The 22,196-nt window shown below is 37.8% G+C and overlaps 2 protein-coding genes across 2 annotated transcripts in view; one reads left to right on the top strand and one right to left on the bottom strand.

Moving 5' to 3' along the window:
• Positions 1 to 2,840: 2,840 nt before the first annotated feature.
• LOC106871265 (LYR motif-containing protein 9) lies at positions 2,841 to 18,130 on the bottom strand. Its single transcript, XM_014917628.3, has 3 exons — positions 13,955 to 18,130; positions 7,744 to 7,836; positions 2,841 to 3,041 (listed from the first exon to the last, which is right to left on the bottom strand). The coding sequence occupies exons 1-3, from the start codon at positions 14,087 to 14,089 to the stop codon at positions 3,030 to 3,032; spliced, it is 240 nt and encodes a 79-aa protein (XP_014773114.1). The 5' UTR covers positions 14,090 to 18,130; the 3' UTR covers positions 2,841 to 3,029.
• Position 18,131: 1 nt separating this feature from the next.
• LOC106871260 (THO complex subunit 5 homolog A) overlaps positions 18,132 to 22,196 on the top strand; it is a 51,800-nt gene continuing 47,735 nt past the window's right edge. Inside the window, exon 1 of the mRNA XM_089365294.1 lies at positions 18,132 to 18,267. Within this exon, the coding sequence (XP_089221420.1) occupies positions 18,223 to 18,267 (45 nt within the window). The 5' untranslated portion in view covers positions 18,132 to 18,222. The remainder of the gene's footprint in view (positions 18,268 to 22,196) is intronic.

The raw sequence follows: 22,196 nt of genomic DNA, 5'->3' as shown, positions 1-22,196 counted from the left end.
TACACTTCATGTAGTACAATTTTTTGTTAAAGGGTAGAAATATTATTTCTCGGCATATGCCAGATAGGACAATGACTAAGCATTGGAAGCTACCCAGCAAACACACAAATTTCAAGTCTGCCTATGGTTACTACCATCCATTTAGACAAGAGATCAAAGTATTTAAACACAGATCCAGCTAGCTCTTCCCACAGTCAAATTTAAACACATAGCTCATGAAAATAACAAAGAAAAGTTAAATTTACTCTTTTACTGGTTTCAGTCATTTGACTGCGGTCATGCTGGAGCACCGCCTTTAGTCAAGCAAATCGACCCCAGGACTTATTCTTTGTAAGCCTAGTACTTATTCTATTGGTCTCTTTTGCCGAACTGCTAAGTTACGGGGACATAAACACACCAGCATCGGTTATCAAGCAATGCTAGGGGGACAAACACACACACACACATATATATATATACATATATACGACGGGCTTCTTTCAGTTTCCGTCTACCAAATCCACTCAGAAGGCTTTGGTTGGTTCGAGGCTATAGTAGAAGACATTTGCCCAAGATGCCACGCAGTGGGAATGAACCTGGAACCATGTGGTTGGTAAGCAAGCTACTTACCACACAGCCACTCCTGTGCCTAAAATTTTTTTTTTTTTTTACAAACATTTGACTTGTGCCTAACCCTTTTCCTCTTAATACACACTACTTCTAAGATACAAGTCTCTCATCTTTTTATCAATTGTCCACAAGGTCACTCTCTCTCTATTTCAGTTTTACTTTGAAAACTATGTCAGCATGAAAACTGATTCCACTCCATTTCCCTACATCTGTCAGTGACCATAATTTCCAATTACTTTGGTCTAAAATGTCCTTCCTCACTCCTAAATATGAGCTACCTCTGCTATTCTCCCATCTCTTTGTCTTGCTGTGCACTGTAACTTCAGTATCCACAACAAATTCAAAATGATGGAAAGTTAATCAAAAATTAGGGAGATACTGAAATGAGATGAAGAGATTTGTGTTCAGAATTACATCCAGTCAAACAACAAAAGTACAGTCTTTAGAGTTATAACAATGAAGTTGTATGGTAGCCAATGTTAATAGCAGAAAAATCAACACATAAGGTATTATTAGTTGGTGTGTGATAGAATAGTTAAGTCTGTACTAGTAATCAACAATATAATGCATTTATCTTGGTATATTGCACCATGGCCAAGTAGATAAACAGAACTGCTCTTTAAAACATTCTGGAAAGTGATCTCACTACTTTAACCCTTCAGCTGACTTAGAAAATGAAGAATTTAGCAAAATAACTGTTAATCTGGAATTTAATTTGACATAAAATGTTGATAGGTTTTAATTTGGATCACTTTAAAAATTAAGTTTGTATCATAGAACCAGAAGTAGTGTCAGGCAGATGGGTATCAAAAGGATTAATGAAGGTCTTGGATAATGCCATGAGGGCTTCCATGTGAAGAGTATGATACAAAGATTGAGATGAAGGCTTCAAAAGTTCTGTGATGCAAGCATTTAGGAAACTGACCAACTACTTGGTTACTCACTAACTTGGCAGACACATTTGCCAGACAGACTATTGTTGTTGTTGGCACTCCGTCACTTACGACGTCAAGGGTTCCAGTTGATCCAATCAAAGGAACAGCCTGCTCGTGAAATTAACGTGCAAGTGGCTGAGCACTCCACAGACACATGTACCCTTAACGTAGTTCTCGGGGATATTCAGTGTGACAAGGCTGACCCTTTGAATTACAGGCACAACAGAAACAGGAAGTAAGAGTGAGAGAAAGTTGTGGTGAAAGAGTACAGCAGGGTTCGCCACCAGCCCCTGCCGGAGCCTCGTGGAGCTTTAGGTGTTTTTGCTCAATAAACACTCACAACGCCCGGTCTGGGAATCAAAACTGCGATCCTACGACTGCGCATCCGCTGCCCTAACCACTGGGCCATTGCGCCTCCATGCCAGACAGACTATATTCATCAGGAAATCTTGAAGAAGACTGTACCAACTAACATAGGCTAGTGATTAAGGATTTCAGTGTTAGAACTAGGTAGACTCGGACGTGAGACAGAATTATCTGCTGCTTCTAATTGGTGCTTTGATACGACTGTGTTGTGTTGAAGATAACATTGAAATCCATGATGTAGTTCTGCTAATTAGATGGTTGGTTATGGATGAAGTTGCCAACAAGTCATGGTTTAGATTGAGATCAGACTTCGTTTTTCTTTCTTTCTTTCTTTTTTTTTTGTGCAAAACAAGTCCCAAAACAACTCTCAGATTTGCACTAAAAACCGTTCTGAAATTTCCTTTAGTAATGAAAGCACCTTGGAAAGCAGTGACCATCTTCAAAAGATTAATTATATTAGTTTAATGCTCTTATATATACATGCTGGTCTGCAATGTTTGCAGTCGTGTATGCTTGTCAAGAGCAGGGCTCATTAGCCACCAACGGAGCCGCAAATGCAAAATATAAGTTAGTCCTAGAGCACACAATGTTCCTGAAGGTCGGCAATGGTCTTCCTCGGTCACGAGTGGACGACCATCATATATATATATATATATATATATATATATATATATAATACTCTTTATAAGAGCATCAAAGTAATATATATCTTACCTTCTTATATGAGAGAAAACAAAAAGAAATGCACATCACAGATTAGTTGTCTTCGTTGTTGGATTTTAACAAATCACATGACAATGTATGGGGACAGATCCATCCAATACAAAGCCATTATAGAAAACAAATGTAAAACACTAATGATAATGATGAAGAGCATAAATACTTGCTCAATGGTTAAAAAAAAGATTTTAACTGAATGAAAGATGCAAATTTTGATTAAAGAATTTTTATTTCATCTGAATAAAAATTAAGATTTTTTTTTTTAATGTTAATAAATTAAATTTACAATATTTATAACACCATTTCTTATAAATGTTCATGAAAAGGTTTGCTTGACCAGAGATGATCTTGGGTTTAAACATTTAATCAGCTTCATTTCAGTGTCTCTCAGTGTTCATGTTATTTGCTGTACTGTAACGATAAAAATTATATTAACGATGATAATGATGATAATAGTAATCCTATTATAGGCACAAGACCTGAAATTTTTGGGGGAGGGGTTAGTTGATTAAATCAACCCCAGTAGTCAAATGGTGCTTATTTCATCAACTCCAAAAAGTTGAAAGGCAAAGTCGACCTCAGCAGAATTTGAACCCAGAACATAAAGACAGGCGAAATACTGCTAAGCATTTTGCCTGGCATGCTAACAATTCTGCCAACTTGCCACATTAATGACTTCAAATTTTAGCACAAGGCCAGCAATTTTGCAGAAAGGAAGTAAATCGATTACAATTCAACTAGTACAAATTTTGACCCCTAAAAGGATAAGGGGCAAAGTCAACCTTGGCAAAATTACAACTCGGAACATAAAGACAGACAAAATGTCATTACGAATTTTTGCCTGGCATGCTAACGATTCTGCCAGCTCATCAAATTATCGATGATGATAATGCTTTCTACTATAGGCCTGAAATTTTGGGAGAGTAAGTCAATTACATCAACCCCAGTGTTTCATTGGTACTTAATTTATCAACCCACAAGAGGATGACAGGCAAGTTGACCTTGGCAGGATTTGAACTCAGAACGTAAAGACAGACAAAATGCCAATAAGCATTTTGCCTGGTGTGCTAATGATTCTGCCACTGCACCACTTTAATAATAATGATGATGATAATGGTGGTTTCTGATTTAGGCACAAAGCTAGACGTTTTGAGAGGTGGGTCTTAGTTGATTGCATCAACACCCCACTTGATTGGTACTGTATTTTATCAACCTCACTGAAATGTCGATTGATTTGACCAACCACAGCAGGATTCAAAGTGAAAATGTAAACAGCTGGAAGAAATACCACAAAGCATTTAGTCTGATGCTCTAACGATTCAGCTAATTCACTACCCATAATAATGATAATAATCAGTGATTCATTAGAGCCATACAAGCCATGTATAGCAGTGCTGTCAATAAGGTGAGAGTCAGCCTTGAATACAATGATGAATGTCACATGCAAGTTGGGATTCACTAGGGATCAATTCTTATTCACCATAATCCTCCAGGTCATAACAGAGGAATTCAAAACTGGATGCACATGAGAACTGCTATATGCTGATAACCTCACTCTTATTGCAGAACTGGAGAAGTTCTAGGTATGCAAGCAAAACCTGGAATCAAAGGGCTTTAAAGTTAAGCAGGCAAAGACTAAAGTTGCTGTTAACAAGAAAGCAGATAAGACTCTCTTTTTGTCAGGTAAATGACCCTGCTCAATATGTAGGAAAATAGTGGGAAGTAACTCCATTCACTGCATCCAGTGTAAGTCATGGACACATAATTTACCTGTAATTCCACTGCATCTCTTAACAGATAAGGTTGCTTTCAATAAGCACTAAAAGCACGTGGGACTTAGACTCTCCCAAATTCCCAGAAGGCGCTCTTAAAGCAGTAGTTAGTTTTTGCTACTTAAGTGACCAAATTAGTAACGGTGATGGATACTCTGAAAGTATTATTTCTAGAATAGGCTGGAGGAAATTCAGAGAGTTACTACCTCTGTTTGCAACAAAAGGACTCTCTCTCAGAGTGAAAGGTAAATTGTATGATGCTGTTACACAAATGGCTATATTCCATGGTAGGGAGACATGGGTTCTGAATGCAGAGGACATGCGTGGACTGTAGAAGAATGAAAGTAGTATATTACATTGGATGTGCAACAACAGTGTGCATGAATGACCAAGTGCAACTGTGTTGAGAGAAAAGTTGGGCCTAAGAGGAATAAAATATGGTAAGCAGGAGAGGAGAATGCATTGGTTTGGACATGTGATACATAAGAGTAAAGACAGCTGTATACAGGAGTGCCTGTCACTGAAAGTGAATGGTACCTGTGGAAGAGGGAGACCCAGGAAGACCTGGGATGAAGTGGTGAGTATTAATCTCAGGATATTAGGGCTCACGGAAGAAATGACAATGGACCAAGATGACTGGCAATATGAGGTTCTAAAGAAGGCCCACCCATGTCAGCAAAACTGAATGCTAGAAGCATCTCCTCTTCTAAACTGTATCTTTCTCTTCCTCACTTTTCCTCTTCATTATTATTGTCTCACACTCTCCTGCCCTGCTCACTGCTTTCCCCCACCCCATCTTTATACCCAAGTTTTCACAATCACTGCAAACCCCATCCCTACTCACGCCTTGGGAATACTTGGCCATGTATATTATGACCTCCGTACCTTGAGGCCATGACCTGGCAATTGCCACAATTCATCTCTCTCCTCCTTACTCTACCATCCCAATCTATGCTCTGATCTTTGAGAGACGATGGTGAAGTGCCAGGGTATATAATACCCTGGCACTTCATCATCGTCTCTCTCCTGCTCTCTCGCACTTTTGCTGTTTCCCCACTCTCTCTTTCCCTTATTCTTCTCTCTGGCTGAGTAACCATGTATCTCTCCTACAGCAACACATCTGTTTCTGCCCTCCTTCTTGATAACTCTCTCTCTCTCTCTCTCTCTCCGCTTCTCTTGATTTTCCCTCTGTGTAGGTAACCAAGTATTTCCTTTACATCAGCACACCTGTTTCTGTCTCTCTGTCACACACTAACCTTTCATCATCTGACACAAGATGCCCTCCTCCAATGCTTCCTCCTCTCTCAAAGAATTTTTGTCTTGCAAAGTTACTTGGAGACCCTGCTGGTGCTGGTGCCACATAAAAAGCATCCAGTCCAAACTGTGAAGTGGTTGGCATTTGGAAGGGCATCCAGCTGTAAAAACCATGCCAAAACTGACCTCACATAAAAAGCACTCAGCCCACTCTGTGAAGTGGTTGGTGTTAGGAAGGGCATCCAGCCATAAAAACCATACCAAAACAGACAGTGAAGCTTGGTGCAGGCTCCTGCTTGGCCAGCTCCTGTTAAACTGTCCAAGCCATGCCAGCATGGAAGGCAGACTTTAAATGATGAATCTCAATCATTCTAACATCTGGTAAGTATCTTTTCTCTTTTATTGGACGATGGCCATGCTGGGGCACTGCCTTGAAGGATTTAGTCAAACAAATCAACTCTTGTAAGCCTGGTACTTATTCTATGAGAACCTTTTGCCAAACCTCCAAGTTACAGGAATGTAAACAAACCAACACCAGTTGTCAAACAAGGGTGGAAGCAAACACAACACACAGATACATACACAGACATATACGTGTATAGACAACTGGAGCCTGGTGCAGTCCTCTGGCTTGCCAGCTCCAATCAAGCCATCCAATGCATACAAGCTTGAAGAACGGACATTAAAAGATAATAATGATGATGATGTACACATATGATGGGCTTCTTTCAATTTCCATCTACCAAATAAACTCATAAGGTTTTCGTTGGCCTGGTGCTATAGTAGAAGACATTTGTCCAAGGTGCCGCGCATTACATACTGAATCCAAGAGCACAAGGTTGGGAAGCAAGTTTCTTACCTACACACCCACATCTACACCTAAAAGGCAAAGTTGGCCCTGGCTGTGTTTGAATTCAAACAGCAAATAGCAGGAATGGTAACTGCAAAGCAATCTTTCCGATGCTCTAATACCTCTGTCAACTGACTGCTACGGATACATGTAAGAATGTTTCACTAACGAGTTATTATAATTAAAACAGAAACACACCCAGAGTTATCAGTGTTTTTTATCAAACATCAGACTCGTTCTTCATTAGTTGCCATATAGTTAATATTTAATGAATTTGTCTCTCAGGGTTTCCCTTCCCACAAAATTGACATTAATGCCAAAACAACTTTTTTTCTTTATGTGTGTAACTTCCATTAAGTTGAATTTTTTTTTCTTGGCCTACTACATAAGTATGTTAGCTTACACCCCCACACAAACCAGTATATATTGTTTTCAAGTTAATTTTTTTTTATACTTGCATAGAATAGGATTCATTGAAACAGGTTTTCTATGGCCAGATGCTCTTCCTGCAATCAACTCTCACCTATTTTCAAGCAAAATATTTTTCTGTGGTTGTGTATGCTTTCACAGGAGACTGAAAGTGAATGACATTGCTCACATAATGGTGTCCCTTGCTTGCAACTCTCGGCCAAGGAGACAAAACACACACACACACATTGAAAGCAAATGAACAGAAAGAGTTACCACAACAGAGTTGAGAAAACAACAAACAGATGATAATCGCACCAGGATGTATTGTGAATGATGCAGAAGAGATTAACCTTGGTAGACTTCAGAAATAATTAAAATGAATGAGCTTTAAATGTGAGATGAAGACATCAGTTGCATAGGTCTACCTACCATACAGCATCTGTACTATAGACTGGTTTAACAAATAAACAGAAAAACAATAATGATGATAGTAATCAATAATAAATCTCTGAGCCAGGTATAAACAGTAGCTGCACGACATCGTGAAGTACATTTGCCACTTAAATGTGGCTAACCCTTAAGAGTTGATGCTACTGTAGCTTGTAGCCCCAGGAAGACACCTCCTCCAGCTGGCTATTGACACACTTTCTGCAAATACTGATAGGGCACAGATAGTGTGTCAATAGCCAGCTGGAGGAGGTGTCTTCCTGGGGCTACAAGCTACAGTAGCATCAACTCTTAAGGGTTAGCCACATTTAAGTGGCAAATATACTTCACGATGGTAGTAATGTTGCAATATCTGAATTTGCAATTATAACATAAATACCTTTTTAATTAGCCAATCCATATCATCAAGTGCTCTGGACATTATTTGACTTATTCGGCTAGGATCAGTTTCATCTGCATGGCTGTTGAATCCCTGCATAGATGGAAAAGAATCAGAATCGACATGCTAATATTTTCAAATCACCTGTGTAAGAAAAAAATTTAACATTACATCAACAATGTTTCCTTTATAGTTTCTACACAGTGGAGACGCAATGGCCCAGTGGTTAGGGCAGCGGACTCGTGGTCATAGGATCGTGGTTTCGATTCCCAGACCGGGCATTGTGAATGTTTATTGAGCGAAAACACCTAAAGCTCCACGAGGTTCCGGCAGGGGATGGTGGCGAACCCTGCTGTACTCTTCCACCACAACTTTCTCTCACTCTTACTTCCTGTTTCTGTTGTGCCTGTAATTCAAAGGGTCAGCCTTGTCACACTGTGTCACACTGAATATCCCTGAGAACTACGTTAAGGGTACACTTGTCTGTGGAGTGCTCAGCCACTTGCACGTTAATTTCATGAGCAGGCTGTTCCGTTGATAGGATCAACTGGAACCCTCGATGTCGTAAGCGACGGAGTGCCGACAAAAAAAAGTTTCTACACATTAAACTAAATAGTGCAAAACTTAATATAAGTCCATAGGGTTAAGGTGTTTGCTTCCCAACCATGTTCAGTCCCACTGCATGGCACCTTGTGCAAGAGTCTTCTACTATAGCCCCAGGTTGATCAAATCCTTGTAAGAGGATCTGGTAGATGGAAACTGAAAAGAACATCTTGTGTGTGTGTCCTCATCTTGACATCACATGATAGATGTGGGTGTCACTGTCATTTGTTTCCAGTCTTTTATGAAACCTTGTCCAGTCATGGGGAAATATTACCTTGCCTGGAAACAAGTGGTTTTGCAACAGGAAAAGCATCAAGCCATAGAAAATCTGTCTCAAGCAAGCATGGAAAAGTGAACATTAGAAAAAAAAAATAATAATGAAATTATTCAAATACAAATGAGTTACAGAAGCTTTCCATCATTTGCTTACTGCTCATTCTATTAGTCATACTTCATATATATTATGTGTTTATATTCCAAAGAGGTCAGCCAGTTATTAGGTCGTTCAGAAAATAATGACCAATTTTTTAAATAAACCTATATTCTTGAAAAACTGAACTATACAAAGGTTTAATTACTGAAAATATGATCTCTGAGCAGCTATGCCTTTCTTCCATCAATTAACAAGTTCATTTATGCCTCTTCAATAAAAATCCAAAGATTATGATGCCAAGAAATCCTTGAATTCAGTTTCAACCGCAGTTTTGGAACGGAAGGATTTTTGCCTTAAATAAGTGTCTAGATACTTGTTAAAGTGGTGGCTGGTGGATGAAAGATCAGGAGAATATGGAAGATGTGGCAAGGTCTTGTGTGAGCTTCTGCAATGTCATCCTGGAAATGTGAAGTCAAGTGTTGTCATGGAGTAGAATTGGACCACATCAATTAACAAGTAGTACAGGTCTCATTGTGCTTGAGTGAACATTCATTCCTTCCAGTTGCTTACAGTCATCAAGCATAGAAGACATTTTTTCTTGTATAGCCTGAACAGTTTCAGGGGGTGGTACTAACTTAGTTTCCTCACCACTTTTCTCGATTAAACTTCTGAACTGGAAGAGCTTGTTCATGGCTACTTCCAGTTCAACGAAATTTCCACCCACGGCGGCCGAAAAACTTTGTTTTTTCCTGGGTATCCTTGAATTTTTCATTGTTTTTACCTTCTCCCATCTCAGGAAAACCTTGGTTCGACGTGAGGTCAAAATCCATGTTAGACACTTGTCACAAATGACAAATGACAAGAAAAAATTTTTTCAAAAATCACCCGTAAATGTTAATAATAACAGTTCACAAAAAAAAACAGTATTCAGAAACTTTCAGCCCCGTAGGGTGAAAATTACTGTTTGTCAAACGACAACAGTTCAAATATACGTAACATATCACACAATAACAAAAAAAACACAGACTGAAACAAACACACATAATGTTGGGTAGCAAATGAAAAAATTGACGTGTAACAGAGGAGAAATTGTTTGGCTAGAGGTGGCGCTGCCAAATTCCCGTTTTAAATATATAGTTTTCAAAGTGACAACTAGTCATTGATCTATAAATTAGAAAATTACTATTTTTAAATCTCACAACAAGAGATATTCAGCAACAGTACTTTGTAGTAAAGATTGTTTGCCAACATAACATGACAGTCCTGGTTTAGGACAAATGTAGCTGTAATTTAGCCCCAGGAGAATCGTCTCCAGCTGGCTATGACACCATCTATGTCCTTATATTTTCGAAACAAGGGAATCTAGCACCCCCACTCAGCTCTAGTCACTGATTTATAAATTAGAAAATAGTGATTTTCTAATATATCATTAATTTAAAACAATGTGAATAAATAAGCATTACATTTGATGGAGTAATCTGAATACTAAAGAGTTAATAACTTTAGCCCACTGAAGCGGTTCTGATAACTTTTGTTTTCTTTCTCAAAGAATCTAGGGTGATAATTGTTATTTTTTAGACCTAGTTACAGATGAGGACAAATATCTGTCAAATGTAAATAATGTACATAATTCCTTATCTCTTAAATATAGAATTGTACAGTTAATGGAGACATTCAAATCCCTGCACAGTCATGAACCAATACTCTGGTTACTGTTCATAGATGGTGTCCTTTTTGTCTGGGAAGTGTTACAGAACAGTTTAGTTTTACTTCTTGCAGTTCAGTAACTGTTACACAAGAAAGCTGTGGCTTTAAGTCCAATATAAAATTCACATCTAGTTTTCCAAAATCTAGTGTTGTGTTTTTGGACACAAAAGTTAAGTTTTCAGAAGACAGAATAGTGACAGAGTTATTTTGAAAGACCACATCACCCAACATTTACCTCCACCACCATTCTGATCATCCACATCATACAATTCAAAATCCCAATTTTTGAAGATAAAATGGATTTAAAAGACATAGGCGATTATTGGAAACATGCAAATGCTTTTGTATGCCATTATGTCAAATGTGGTTACAGTGAATCATGATTAAAAGAAATCACAAATGACATAGCTGAAATCAGGAAGGAAAGTCAAAGTTTCACACAATTTTAGAAACCAAAATAAAATTTGTGATCAAATTCTTTTAGTGACTAAGTGGTAATAAAATTTTGCGGGCATTTCAAAAGTTTTGCATGAGAATTACCAGCATCTTTCAGAAAAATATCTTTGTTTCAAACAAATATTCTCTTAATAGTTCTATATTTAAGAGATGAGGAATTATGTACACTATTTACATTATTTACAATTGACAGATATTTGTCCTCAAATATGCCCATGGGCATATGGCGTAGTGGTTAAGAGCGCAGGCTACTAACCCCAAGATTCCGAGTTCGATTCCAGGTAGTGACCTGAATAATAATAATAATAATAATAATAATAATAATAACAACAACATCCAAAAATACCTTAGGAATGAGAACCTAGGTTCGAAATTTCCCCAAGATGAGGACAAATATCCGTCAAATGTAAATAATGTAAATATTCCCTTATCTGCTTATTGTAGACTTTAGATACAATAAAAATATAATAAAACTATTAACCACTACCTCTAAGCCGAAGAAAATTGGAGTTTCTGAAGGATGCATCTAGAAAAACTGCCGCAAGGGAAGTAAGCCCTGTTCATTGTCCAGCAACAAACCACAACAGAAATGTTAAGATTTATAAAGAAGGTGGGACATATAAAGATTCAAATTTGGTGTACGCAGCAAAAAGCACCACTTGATTTATGTTGGTTGCACAACAGAACAATTAAATAAAAGGTTCAATAGGTGTGGGGGCATGACATTAAGCATAATAGCAGCAGTTCAACGGAACTTGCCAGACATTTTACATCTAATACATGTAATTTTGAGGAACATTTGAAAGTGCACATTCTCAGAAAACACTCAATTCGATCATCTGTAAGGATTTGTAGGGTGATAGGGGGTGAGAAAATTCTAATCAAAACAATTTCTTCTTTTTTTTTTGCGTAACCGTACAAGGCCTAGTGTGTAGAAAAGATTGTTTGCCAACATAACATGGTAGTCCTGGTTTAGGACGAATGTTGCTGCAATTTAGCCCCAGGAGACATCGTCTCTAACTGGCTATACAACATGATTTGTGCCCTTATATTAAAAAAATTTTTTTTTCAAACATGTTATGTTGGCAAACAATCTTTACTACAAAGTACTGTTACTGAATATCTCACGTGAGATTTACAAATAGTAATTTTCTAAGGCCCAGTGTGTTGAACACAAAAATGAGGTGGTATCAAGAAGTTCTCAGACTAGTTCTGTAGCATACCAACAGATGGCAGCACATAGTTGCATCCACAGTGAATTCTTCATGACGACAATGCATCCTGTCACCAAGCCCTCCTCACTCATGAGTTTCTCACCAAAAACAAAATGGTATTGCTTCTGCACATGTCCTATTCACCAGATTTAGCACCTTCAAACTTCCATCTCTTCTCCAAGATGAAAATACAGCTCAAAGGTCAGTTTTAACATTGTTGTCAAGATCAAGAGCGAATCACAGAAGGTCCTCAACTTGCTTATGGGAAAGGACTTCCAGGCTGGATTCCAGAAGTGGTAGGAATGCTGGGACCAGTGTATTGCTGTGCAAGGTAACTATTTCAAAGGAGATGATGGTAAAACGTAAGTAAATAAGTTATCTTTTATTAAACGTAACTTGTCCGGGAACCTTTTGATACCATCTCATATGCAGGACTTTTTTGAAAATAACTGTAACTTATGACTGACTATATAGTGTGCTTCAATTCAGAATAGATAATAGATTGTGTATATTCTTTTACTCTTTTACATGCTTCAGTCATGTGACTGTGACCATGCTGGAGCACCGCCTTTAGTCGAGCAAATTGACCCCAGGACTTATTCTATCAGTCTCTTTTGTCGAGAGGACGTAAGCACACCAGCATCAGTTGTCAAGCGATATTGTGGGGACAAACACAGACACACAAACATATACATACACACACACATATATATATATATATATATATATACGATGGGCTCCTTTCAGTTTCCATCTACCAAATCCACTCACAAGGCTTTCGTTAGTCCAAGGCTATAGTAGAAGACACTTGCCCAATGTGCCACGCAGTGGGACTGAACCCAGAACCATGTGGTTGGTAAGCAAGCTACTTACCACACAGCTACTCCTACGCCTATATGCACAATTTTTTTTTTTTTTTACATATTTTGAATTTCGATTTCAAAAATTATTTTGAAATTATAAGCAGAAACAAATTGCATATTCTGACCGTCCATATTTTAAAACTGTGATTTTTAAAAAAATCGAAAAACAGTGAAAATTTTAGGATTTATGGGAGGAGGATAAAAAGGGAATTGGAATTTTATTTTAAATTTGTTTTTGCATAATCGTATGAATTTCAATATGTAGAACACAAATTCGCAAAAATTTTGTAAAAATTCCCCACCACCACCAGAAAAAAAAAGTGATAAGGGGCTTTTATGGTATGGCAGAATTCCGCCAATAATAATAATTTTTTCTACTATAGGTACAAGGCCTGAAACGTTAGGGGATGGGGACTAGTGATTTCATCGATCCAAGTGCATCACTGGTACTTATTTCATCGACCCCGAAAGGATGAAAGACAAGGTCGACCTCGGCGGAATTTGAACTCAGAACTTGAGAACGAACGAAATGCTGCTAAGCCTTTTGCCCGGCGTGCTAACGATTCTGCCAGCTCGCCGCCTTAATGATAAAGCTTTCTTTATCTACCACTTACTAGGTCATAAAAAAAAACATCGGAAACGATCCAGAACAATACAATAAAGAGTTATATAAATAGATGCGTGCAAATAGTAAAAGCGATAATATAAATTCTAACTGGAAAATTCCCCAAAAGAAGGAGACTCCCAAGAGTTGCTCATAGAAATCCCACAAAACCACATAGGCACAAAATCTGAAATTTTGGGAAAGGGGTGTAGTCGATTACATTGACTTCAGTACTCAATTAGTAATTAGATCATCGATCCTGAAAGGATGAGGGTCGACCTCGGCGACATTTGAACTCAGAACGTAAATAATCGACTGTAAACATCGTTTATAGTTGATTATTTAATTAGAGATGTGTGTTCAAAGAACATAACATACCTCAACCACATACCTGTCTTACATGATGTTTATAATGTGATTGACTTTCTTTGGGAAGTTTCTTAATGTCCCTTAGAAGTTTCCGATATAAATGAGCCGGTTTCTGGATGAGGAAAGGTGTTTTGCTTGACAGCATGGCTAACTTCATTAATAATTAAACAAAGACTAACTGAAACATCAGAGAGAACGTAAAGTTAACCTCTTTGAGTCGTCGTCGTCAAATGATAGTTCATCTTTTGACTTTTGATGGTATGTTGTTCCAATGTGTGCAAACGTTATCAACCACAAACCTATGTTCTTTAGCAACATATATCAACTTCCGGTTTGTTTACTTCCGGTTTGTTTACTTCCGGTATAGATATTTATATTTTAACATTGACACAAGGTCACAAATTTGGGTTTGGTTGATGATAGGGTATTTAGCCTTACCCTTTCTCGTCTTTTACATTCATATTCAGAATGCTTTATAGGAAAACTTAACCTTAACTGCTACTTTAGTTTATCGAACCCTGAAAAATGAAATATACGCAGAAACGCATATACGACGAGATTGCTACTACGGGTATACCTACACTAGTGTGCCTCCTTCAACTCCTGGTTTTATTTCCTCATAACTCTCAGAAAAATTTATATTTTTGTCAAATACTTTCCAGATGGTGTAGATTACGATCATATTGGAATTCAATAAGAAAAGAAAAACTGGTGTGTGCACGCGCGCACACGTATACATACATACATACATACATACATACATACATGCACACACACACACACACACACACACACGCACATACAGTGGTACCTTGACTTACGAGTTTAATTCGTTCCGTGACGGAGCTCGTAACTCAAATTACTCGCAGGATAGGGGTGGTGTTGGGTGGGAGGTAGGGAACCTTTATAAACTTGAACCCTTCAAAGATGTCATCTTCGAGGTTAGGTAGGTAAGCAGGTGCATCCAGGACAAGAAGGGCTTGCAGAGGTTGGTTATTTTCCTGGAGATATTTCTTAATATCAGGACCAAAGACCAAATTCACTCACTCCACAAAGAACTGCTAGGTGACCCATGCCCTTGTATTTACCCTCCACATAACCTGCATTTTTTTTTTTCAGAATCTTATGTGACTTAAAGGCTCTGGGGTTTTCTGAACGATAAACAAGCGACGGCTTAATCTTGAAGTCGCCGCTCGCATTGGCGCACAGTGCGGAGGTTAACCTATCTTTCATGGGTTTGTTGACTGGCATCCGCTTCTTCTCTGCTGCTTTATAAGTCCTATTTGGACTGTCTCGTCACAGTTGAAGACTTGCTGAGGGATGTATCTTTCGGCTGCTACAATTCCGACAAAAGTTTTGAGGTAATCTTCAACTGCCTTCATATTTGCTCTCGCTGCCTCACCATGCCCAACAAGATAGTGAATGCTGGTCCTCTTTTTAAAATTCTCGAACTAGACCCAACTAGCTTAAAACGGCTCGCCCGATACCTCGTCCGTACAAGAGCATGGCGTCTGCTGCAGCAAATCAGCGTAAGTAGCTCGTGCCTTCTTGCAGATTAAGCCGGTTGCATGTGCTGTAAACAGGAACAAAACTCCCGAACATTTTATAATATATTTACTTAAGAAAAGGCTGAACGTATATATACATGAATTTTCAGATATTCACTGCAGAAAGACTTAAGATATCGGGAGCGACTTTTATAGTGTCTAAATTCTAGTCATTAAGAGTTTACTCTAGAGACAGGAACGAATTGGTCTTGAAGGAAACTCGAGATGTGAGTTTATTCGAATCTACTCTCATTTCTGGCTTGCTTGTGACGAGAAGTGAAATTACGCATCGTTAACTGTTTGCTCAGCCAAACCTTGGAGCAAAAGACATCGAGATGAGTTTAACCGAATCTACTCAAGGCTTTGTATAGTGAGAGGTAAGGAAATTAAGTTTATAGAGCTGGCATAGAGAAGTGCATTAGAGACAAGTTATACTTCATAACGAGGTTTCGCAGGTACCGAGAATTATGTATTGCTCTCTGGCGAGTGTCTTAACTTCTGCGATTGATCTGGCTTGCTTGGCAAAAAGTGAGATGTCTGTTCTCTGTGGTGGTCTCGAACCTCAGCACTTAGATCTTCACGGATACTGCTTATCACATGAAAAAAGCGCACGAATCTCAAGGACATTTACTTTTGTTCTTTGTGGTGTGATTTTCCACACGTTGATTGATCGATAAATAGAACATAAACGTGATAATTGCATGTTTCAATTGTAGTAGCCTGAAAACTAAGCGAATAGGGTTCGAATCCTAGGTATTGCTACAGTACCTTCCAACTTCAGGATCCTTTCTGTTTGGCTGCCAGCATTTATCGAAAATTTTAATATTTGGCACAATTTACTAATTTGTTGTGTGGATCCCCCAAAATCTTGTTTGGACCCCGTTTGAGGACCACTGATTTAAAAGATCTCTATGTGTAGCTCGGAAACCAAGGATTCTCTAGAGGTCGAATCGTTACTTCTTGCATTGAGATGTCACAGCTACGGTACTACAGTCGTACGATTTTAATGGCGTAGGAAAGACTCATAAGATGAATTCTTCAAGCTGAGCCAGCCAACTGGAGACCTAGTGGTAGACCATGAATGAGATAGTTTAATAATAACCATTGTCTCAGTTGATCACGCTTAGGAATTCAACCGAAAAGTGCTTCTGACGGTTGCTTTTGATAGGACCTCACTGAGAAGGTACCTCCGAAATAATGGACGGGAAGATGGATAGATCAATGGATGACAATACGCTGATTGATATTCCTTATCTAACATGAAAAAGGGATCTACAATAGTACTTTAAGGGCCCCTGAATAAATTTTGCTGTAAATGTATGTATTAATACGCATTGCATGAAACTAGCTAGGTTTCTTTCTCTGACACTTTACATAGTTCAACCTAGACAAGTTAATGAGTGAAAAACAAAATAGGAATTTTGAAAGAAGTTTCTATAAAACTAGCTTTTAATGGCTATGAGGGTCCACCAGGATAAAATAGAAATCAAAGGTGTCCATTGATAAAAAAAAATTGTTGAGAACCCCTGCTTTAAAGGAACCCCATTTGATCATTCATAACCATAGGTATAGATAGGCGCGGAAACTAAAGCGAAGGCATCAAGTCTGGTTCTTTTAGTAACCCGTCTTTTTATCGTGATCGAATGCTGAAGCTGCCGCATTACTATGCCGACAACAGCAATTCTCACAACCAATTCAGTTTCCCGCTTCCCATTACTCGTGAATACGGCCCCGAGGTAATGTCTTAGATCACTTTTTTGTTATACAATGATCATGAGAAATTTAAATTAAACAGGGAATAACACTCTTGACACTGGCAAAAATTATTGTTTACAAAAACAGCAGTAACTGTATTCAGCTGAATAGACGTCAGTGACTGGTTGAAATTACAGAAATACGACAACTTTAACATGAAATAACTTGCGATGTACAAATTTTTGTTAAGAAGGCTAAGAGAAAAAGTTGTTTTATATGACACATTCTACCAATATCCCAAGTTTGAAAGTGCTTCGTTAAGAAAACAAGTGGTGTCCGTCAAATCAGGAAGATCCTTATTGACTAGCTAAAAAAGATATGGGTTTCTTTTCTTATTAAAAAAGAGAAAACAATAATAAAACAAAATTTCAACATTATCACCATCTCTTCTTCGAAAACGTATTCTAAGATAAGGCATCAAAATGAAGTTATCTCAGAATAAGTGTCACACACAATCGACTAAAATAAAACGGAAGGATGGGCGGTCAATCCAATATTTAAATTCTTTTTTTTTTATATAGTTTTATAAGCTTTGAGATCCACTGTTTCAAAAAAGAAAAAAGAAAAATTTTGGAAAGATACCAAAGTAGGGTCGTAGCTGAAAGATAGGAACCTAATAAAGGTTCGATTTGACGTTTCTTATTTAATAACCTTTAGTGTATACGCATGTGTTATTGTCTCCCTTCACGGCTCTCTAATGGCGAGAGTTACTAGTTGAAGATTTTTTCTATTTTTATGTAAACCTCAACTAAATTACAATTAAATTCTACAAGCACTATTCTTATTAAGTTTACCGATACTATTGCCGCCACTCTATGTCTGTTACTCTCACTACTTTCTCACTACTGTCTCCCTTACCACTACTACGTCTACAACTTATTGCTGCTGCTACTACTACCTATTACCTCTACTATTACTATAGCTACATCTACTTCCGGTAGTGTCGCTACTCTACCCTCGACTTATACTGACTATATAAACCGGTAACATGAAGAAATCAATGGATGTTAAGAAACACAAGCTAGAAGAGAATGTAAGTTATATCGCTATTACACTTATTATTAATAATAATAATAATAATAATAATAATTATTATTATTAATAACTATTCGCGAATAATCTAACTATATTTCTTGGATATCGGCCTTTATCGTAATCTATGGATGTAAGCCTTTATGTTTGGATTTAGTGGATATCGTAATCAAATCTTCCTCAATATAAATGTCACCGCACCGTTTTAAAAGGGAACGAACACATTACATAATGTAGTCATTCATACGCCTGAGTGTGTGTGTATATATATATATATATATATATATATATATATTTCGTTTTTGGATTTGGTTTGCAAGGTTCTTTATGTGAGTTCGTGTGTTGAAGCATATTCTGTTGTGTCTGGGGAGAGTCATTCTCTTTTGGTGCCTTATAATTTGATACACTTACCAGTAAAATTTCTAAGGCGATCTTTCGGTATTGGTATTGTACCGAAAGATGACCCTTTTTTATTTTTCTGAAATTATCACCGGTGAGTGTCTTAAATTATAAGGCACCAAAAGAGAATGACTCTCCCCAGACACAACAGTATATACACACACATACACACAACTAAATACATAAATGCAAAACAAGGTGGAAAAAATAGTACTCGAATACCTAAGGTAGAGTAATATGCTTTTATTAAAGCTGAAAAATCTTAAAATTGTTACTCAGAGTTTCACGTTCCTGTTCGTCGGAGACAGTTGTGATGAAGTCCATCTCTGCAAGAAATAAATGCCACCGTGAGATTTCATATGACTAGCAAGTGTGGCTTTGGACAAACAAACCCGACTGCAGATGTTACATTTTCGGATAGAAAAATATCTGGGATTGATGTTAAGCTTTGTTTACAAAGTGCTTGTTTCAAGATGTATGGTTCGATTCTCCTTGATCCAAATTTGACGAAATCCCTAAAACGTTTCTTAGGTTTATGCCTTGGACGTTTACTATGTTGCAACTTCCCGAAAAACAACAGCTTAGGTACTTTGTCATACTGCATTCCTAGTAAGGCATCTGGTTATGTATGAGGAGCTTTTTAATACTAGATGCGCTGAAGATGTTTAAGATCCTCTTAAGGCAAGTTTGATGGAATCTTTCCAAAACCTTGCTTGATGTGATGATGATATACAAGGGGGTAACCGGAAGCGTTCTCTGTGGGACAAGCCCGTTGTAGTTTAGACTTCCGTCGTTAGAAGCCACTTGATGCGACCCTCAAGCATCATTCTGCCGACCGTAGTGTGTCTTTGTTTTACAGTGATTCTCCTCTGTTTGTCGAATTTTGCGATGGCTGAAACGAAAGAACAGTGTTTCCATGAAATTCTTTTTTCTGCTGGGTTAAACTGCGAGCAAAACAGTTGTCATGCTTCAAACAGCTTACAAGGATGCTGCCATGAGCAAAACGCAAGTTTACGAGTGGTTTTCATGCTTCAGGAAAGGTCTCTTGTTGCTTGAAGACCAACCTCGTTCAAGACGACTGCTGACCTACTGAACGAATGAAGCCATCATGAAATTTCTTGAACTGATCTTTGAGGGATGTTGTCAAACAATTGATGAACTTGCTTATATGACTGGTGTGTTCTGGAGCTCCTGCCAACAAAGTGGGGAATTGCGAATGAAAAGAGTTGTAGCTAAGTTTGTTACTCACTTGCTCACAGAAGACCAAAAGCAATCATCTTGAAGAGGTGAAGTAAAAAAAAAGATGGAGGCTTTTAAAGGCATTGCTTTGGAAGAGTTCCTGGATTGCTTCTAATAGTAGAAAACGCTTCTGGACCGATACATTGCTTCAAATGGAGAATACTTTGAAGGTGATAAAAGTGTAAACATGTAAAACTAAGTGAATAAAATAATATTGCAAAATTCTAGTTTCTTTTGGGTACCCCCTCATACATATCATCTGAGCAGAGTATAAAAGAGGAGCGAAGATGCATGATTCATAGATGCTGAACTTGGTTTTGATGGTAATACCTCTGTTAGACCACACTTGATTTTTGAGCGTTCCAAATGCTTTGCTGGCTTTTTCAATCCTCAAATTTCGGAATCAAGGAACCCATCTCTAGAGAGAGTACTGCCAGAGTAGACAAAAAGAGTCAACAACAACATTCAATTTTGTACCCTGGAAGAAGAGGTTAAGTTCAATATAGGGCTCGCCTGGAAGCTGAGAGAACATGATCTTTGTCTTCTTCAGGCTGATGGTGAGTCCAGAAGCAGTGCATGCTCAAGAGAAGAAATCCATTATAGCCTGCATGTCTTCTGCGTGAGCGACAACTATATTGTGAACATAAAGGAGTTCATGAACAAGAACATGGAAAGTCTTCAATTTTGTGTTGGAGTGTGTTTACATCAAAAACCTTACCTGTAATCTTGAAATGAATTATAGATGTTCATATTACAGTCCTTGAAACTGTGCAAAACAGTTACAGCAAAATATATGTGTATTTAAGTGTCAGAGCTGAAGTATCACTTTGTTTAATCCTGTTATGAATAGAAATTGGTTCTAAGGATGAACTGTTAAAACGAGCTTTCATATCACTATGGAGATGTGTCTGATATGTCCCTCTGTGGATGACAGAAGGATATATCAACTTTGTTAGCTGGTTCAGTAAAAGTTTTGCAAAAACCTTACGAACCGCTTCAAGCAGGTTTATTTCTCAGTAATTTCCACACTCAGATTTGGATACCTCTTCTTCAAATAATGAAATTAAAATGGCACCAACCCAATCTTAGCGGACAGGAACACCAAACCAGATGCCTGATATTGGTGGATCACTACAACAAGCCTGTCACTCCCTTGGAGAATGACTTCAATGGGAATACAAGACCTGGTGCTTTCCCAGTATTAATATCTTTGTTCTTTATTTCATCTGTAGTGGAACAGTCCATTATTGCAAGACAATATCCTTTTGAGGCAGATTATTGATGACATTTTCACCAGTAACTGGGGGATTATAAAAAGATCTGTGAAGTGATCAGACCATTTCATGATGTCCTCATGATCCTTAAAGAGAAAGGAACCATCCTTAAATTTAAATGGTACCTCAAAGCAAGATTGAAGACTGAAGACTTGTCTGTTTAAGTAATATAATATTTTCAAGTCTTTACTGTTGAAAGCACTCTGAATCTTGTTAAAAATGTCATACCATTGTTGGTTTTTCATTTGTCATATTTTGCATTGAAATGATGATTTTATTCCTCGGAGATTGCAGCAAGGACTTTTTATCTTTATCTGATGCACTGAGATATTTTTGGTGGAACATGTTTTATCTGCAGATCATTTTCATTAAACTATAGTCTCAATGTTCTCTATTTTTGAAACCAATAACCTTAGCTTCAATATTGTAGATGCCAGTCTAAACTGATCCCAAGTTCCATCAGCTTCTATCTCCTCAGTAGCTTTTCAAAAATTCTCACGCACATTAGATTCCTTTAATTTCAACACATCAGTATGTTTAAAGACTTTTATTCCTCCAGATCTTATTTTGCACATGTGAAGTTTCAATTTACTAAATATGAGCTCATGATTCGTCTCACATTCTCCATCCCACATGACTCAGACAATGCAAATATCTGGAAGGTCTCATTTCTTGGTGATAATCGAAAATATGCCCAGGTATAGATCTGAGTGTATCCAAGTAATTCTATACACTTCCTTTCAATGAAAAACAGTGCTATGAACGACATGTTCAAATTCAGTGTAAAACTGAAGAAAGTGATGACCATGGTTGTTCATCTTGCCTAGACCATGCTTTCTTAGTGCATTCCAGGTCTTATGATCACATCCAGCACAAACATTGAAATCACCCAAAGAGGAAGATCTTATCTACTTTTGAAATCAAAGTTATAACTGATCTAAAATCCTGGTAAAAATCATGATAGATTCACTACTGCTGTCAAGAGTGAGAGAATAAACAGAAAGGACTGTCATAAAAT

This window comes from Octopus bimaculoides, chromosome Z, assembly GCF_046866305.1.
Source record: "Octopus bimaculoides isolate indiv1 chromosome Z, ASM4686630v1, whole genome shotgun sequence".
NCBI lineage: Eukaryota > Metazoa > Mollusca > Cephalopoda > Octopoda > Octopodidae > Octopus > Octopus bimaculoides.
This window is presented reverse-complemented; position numbering and strand designations above follow the sequence as displayed.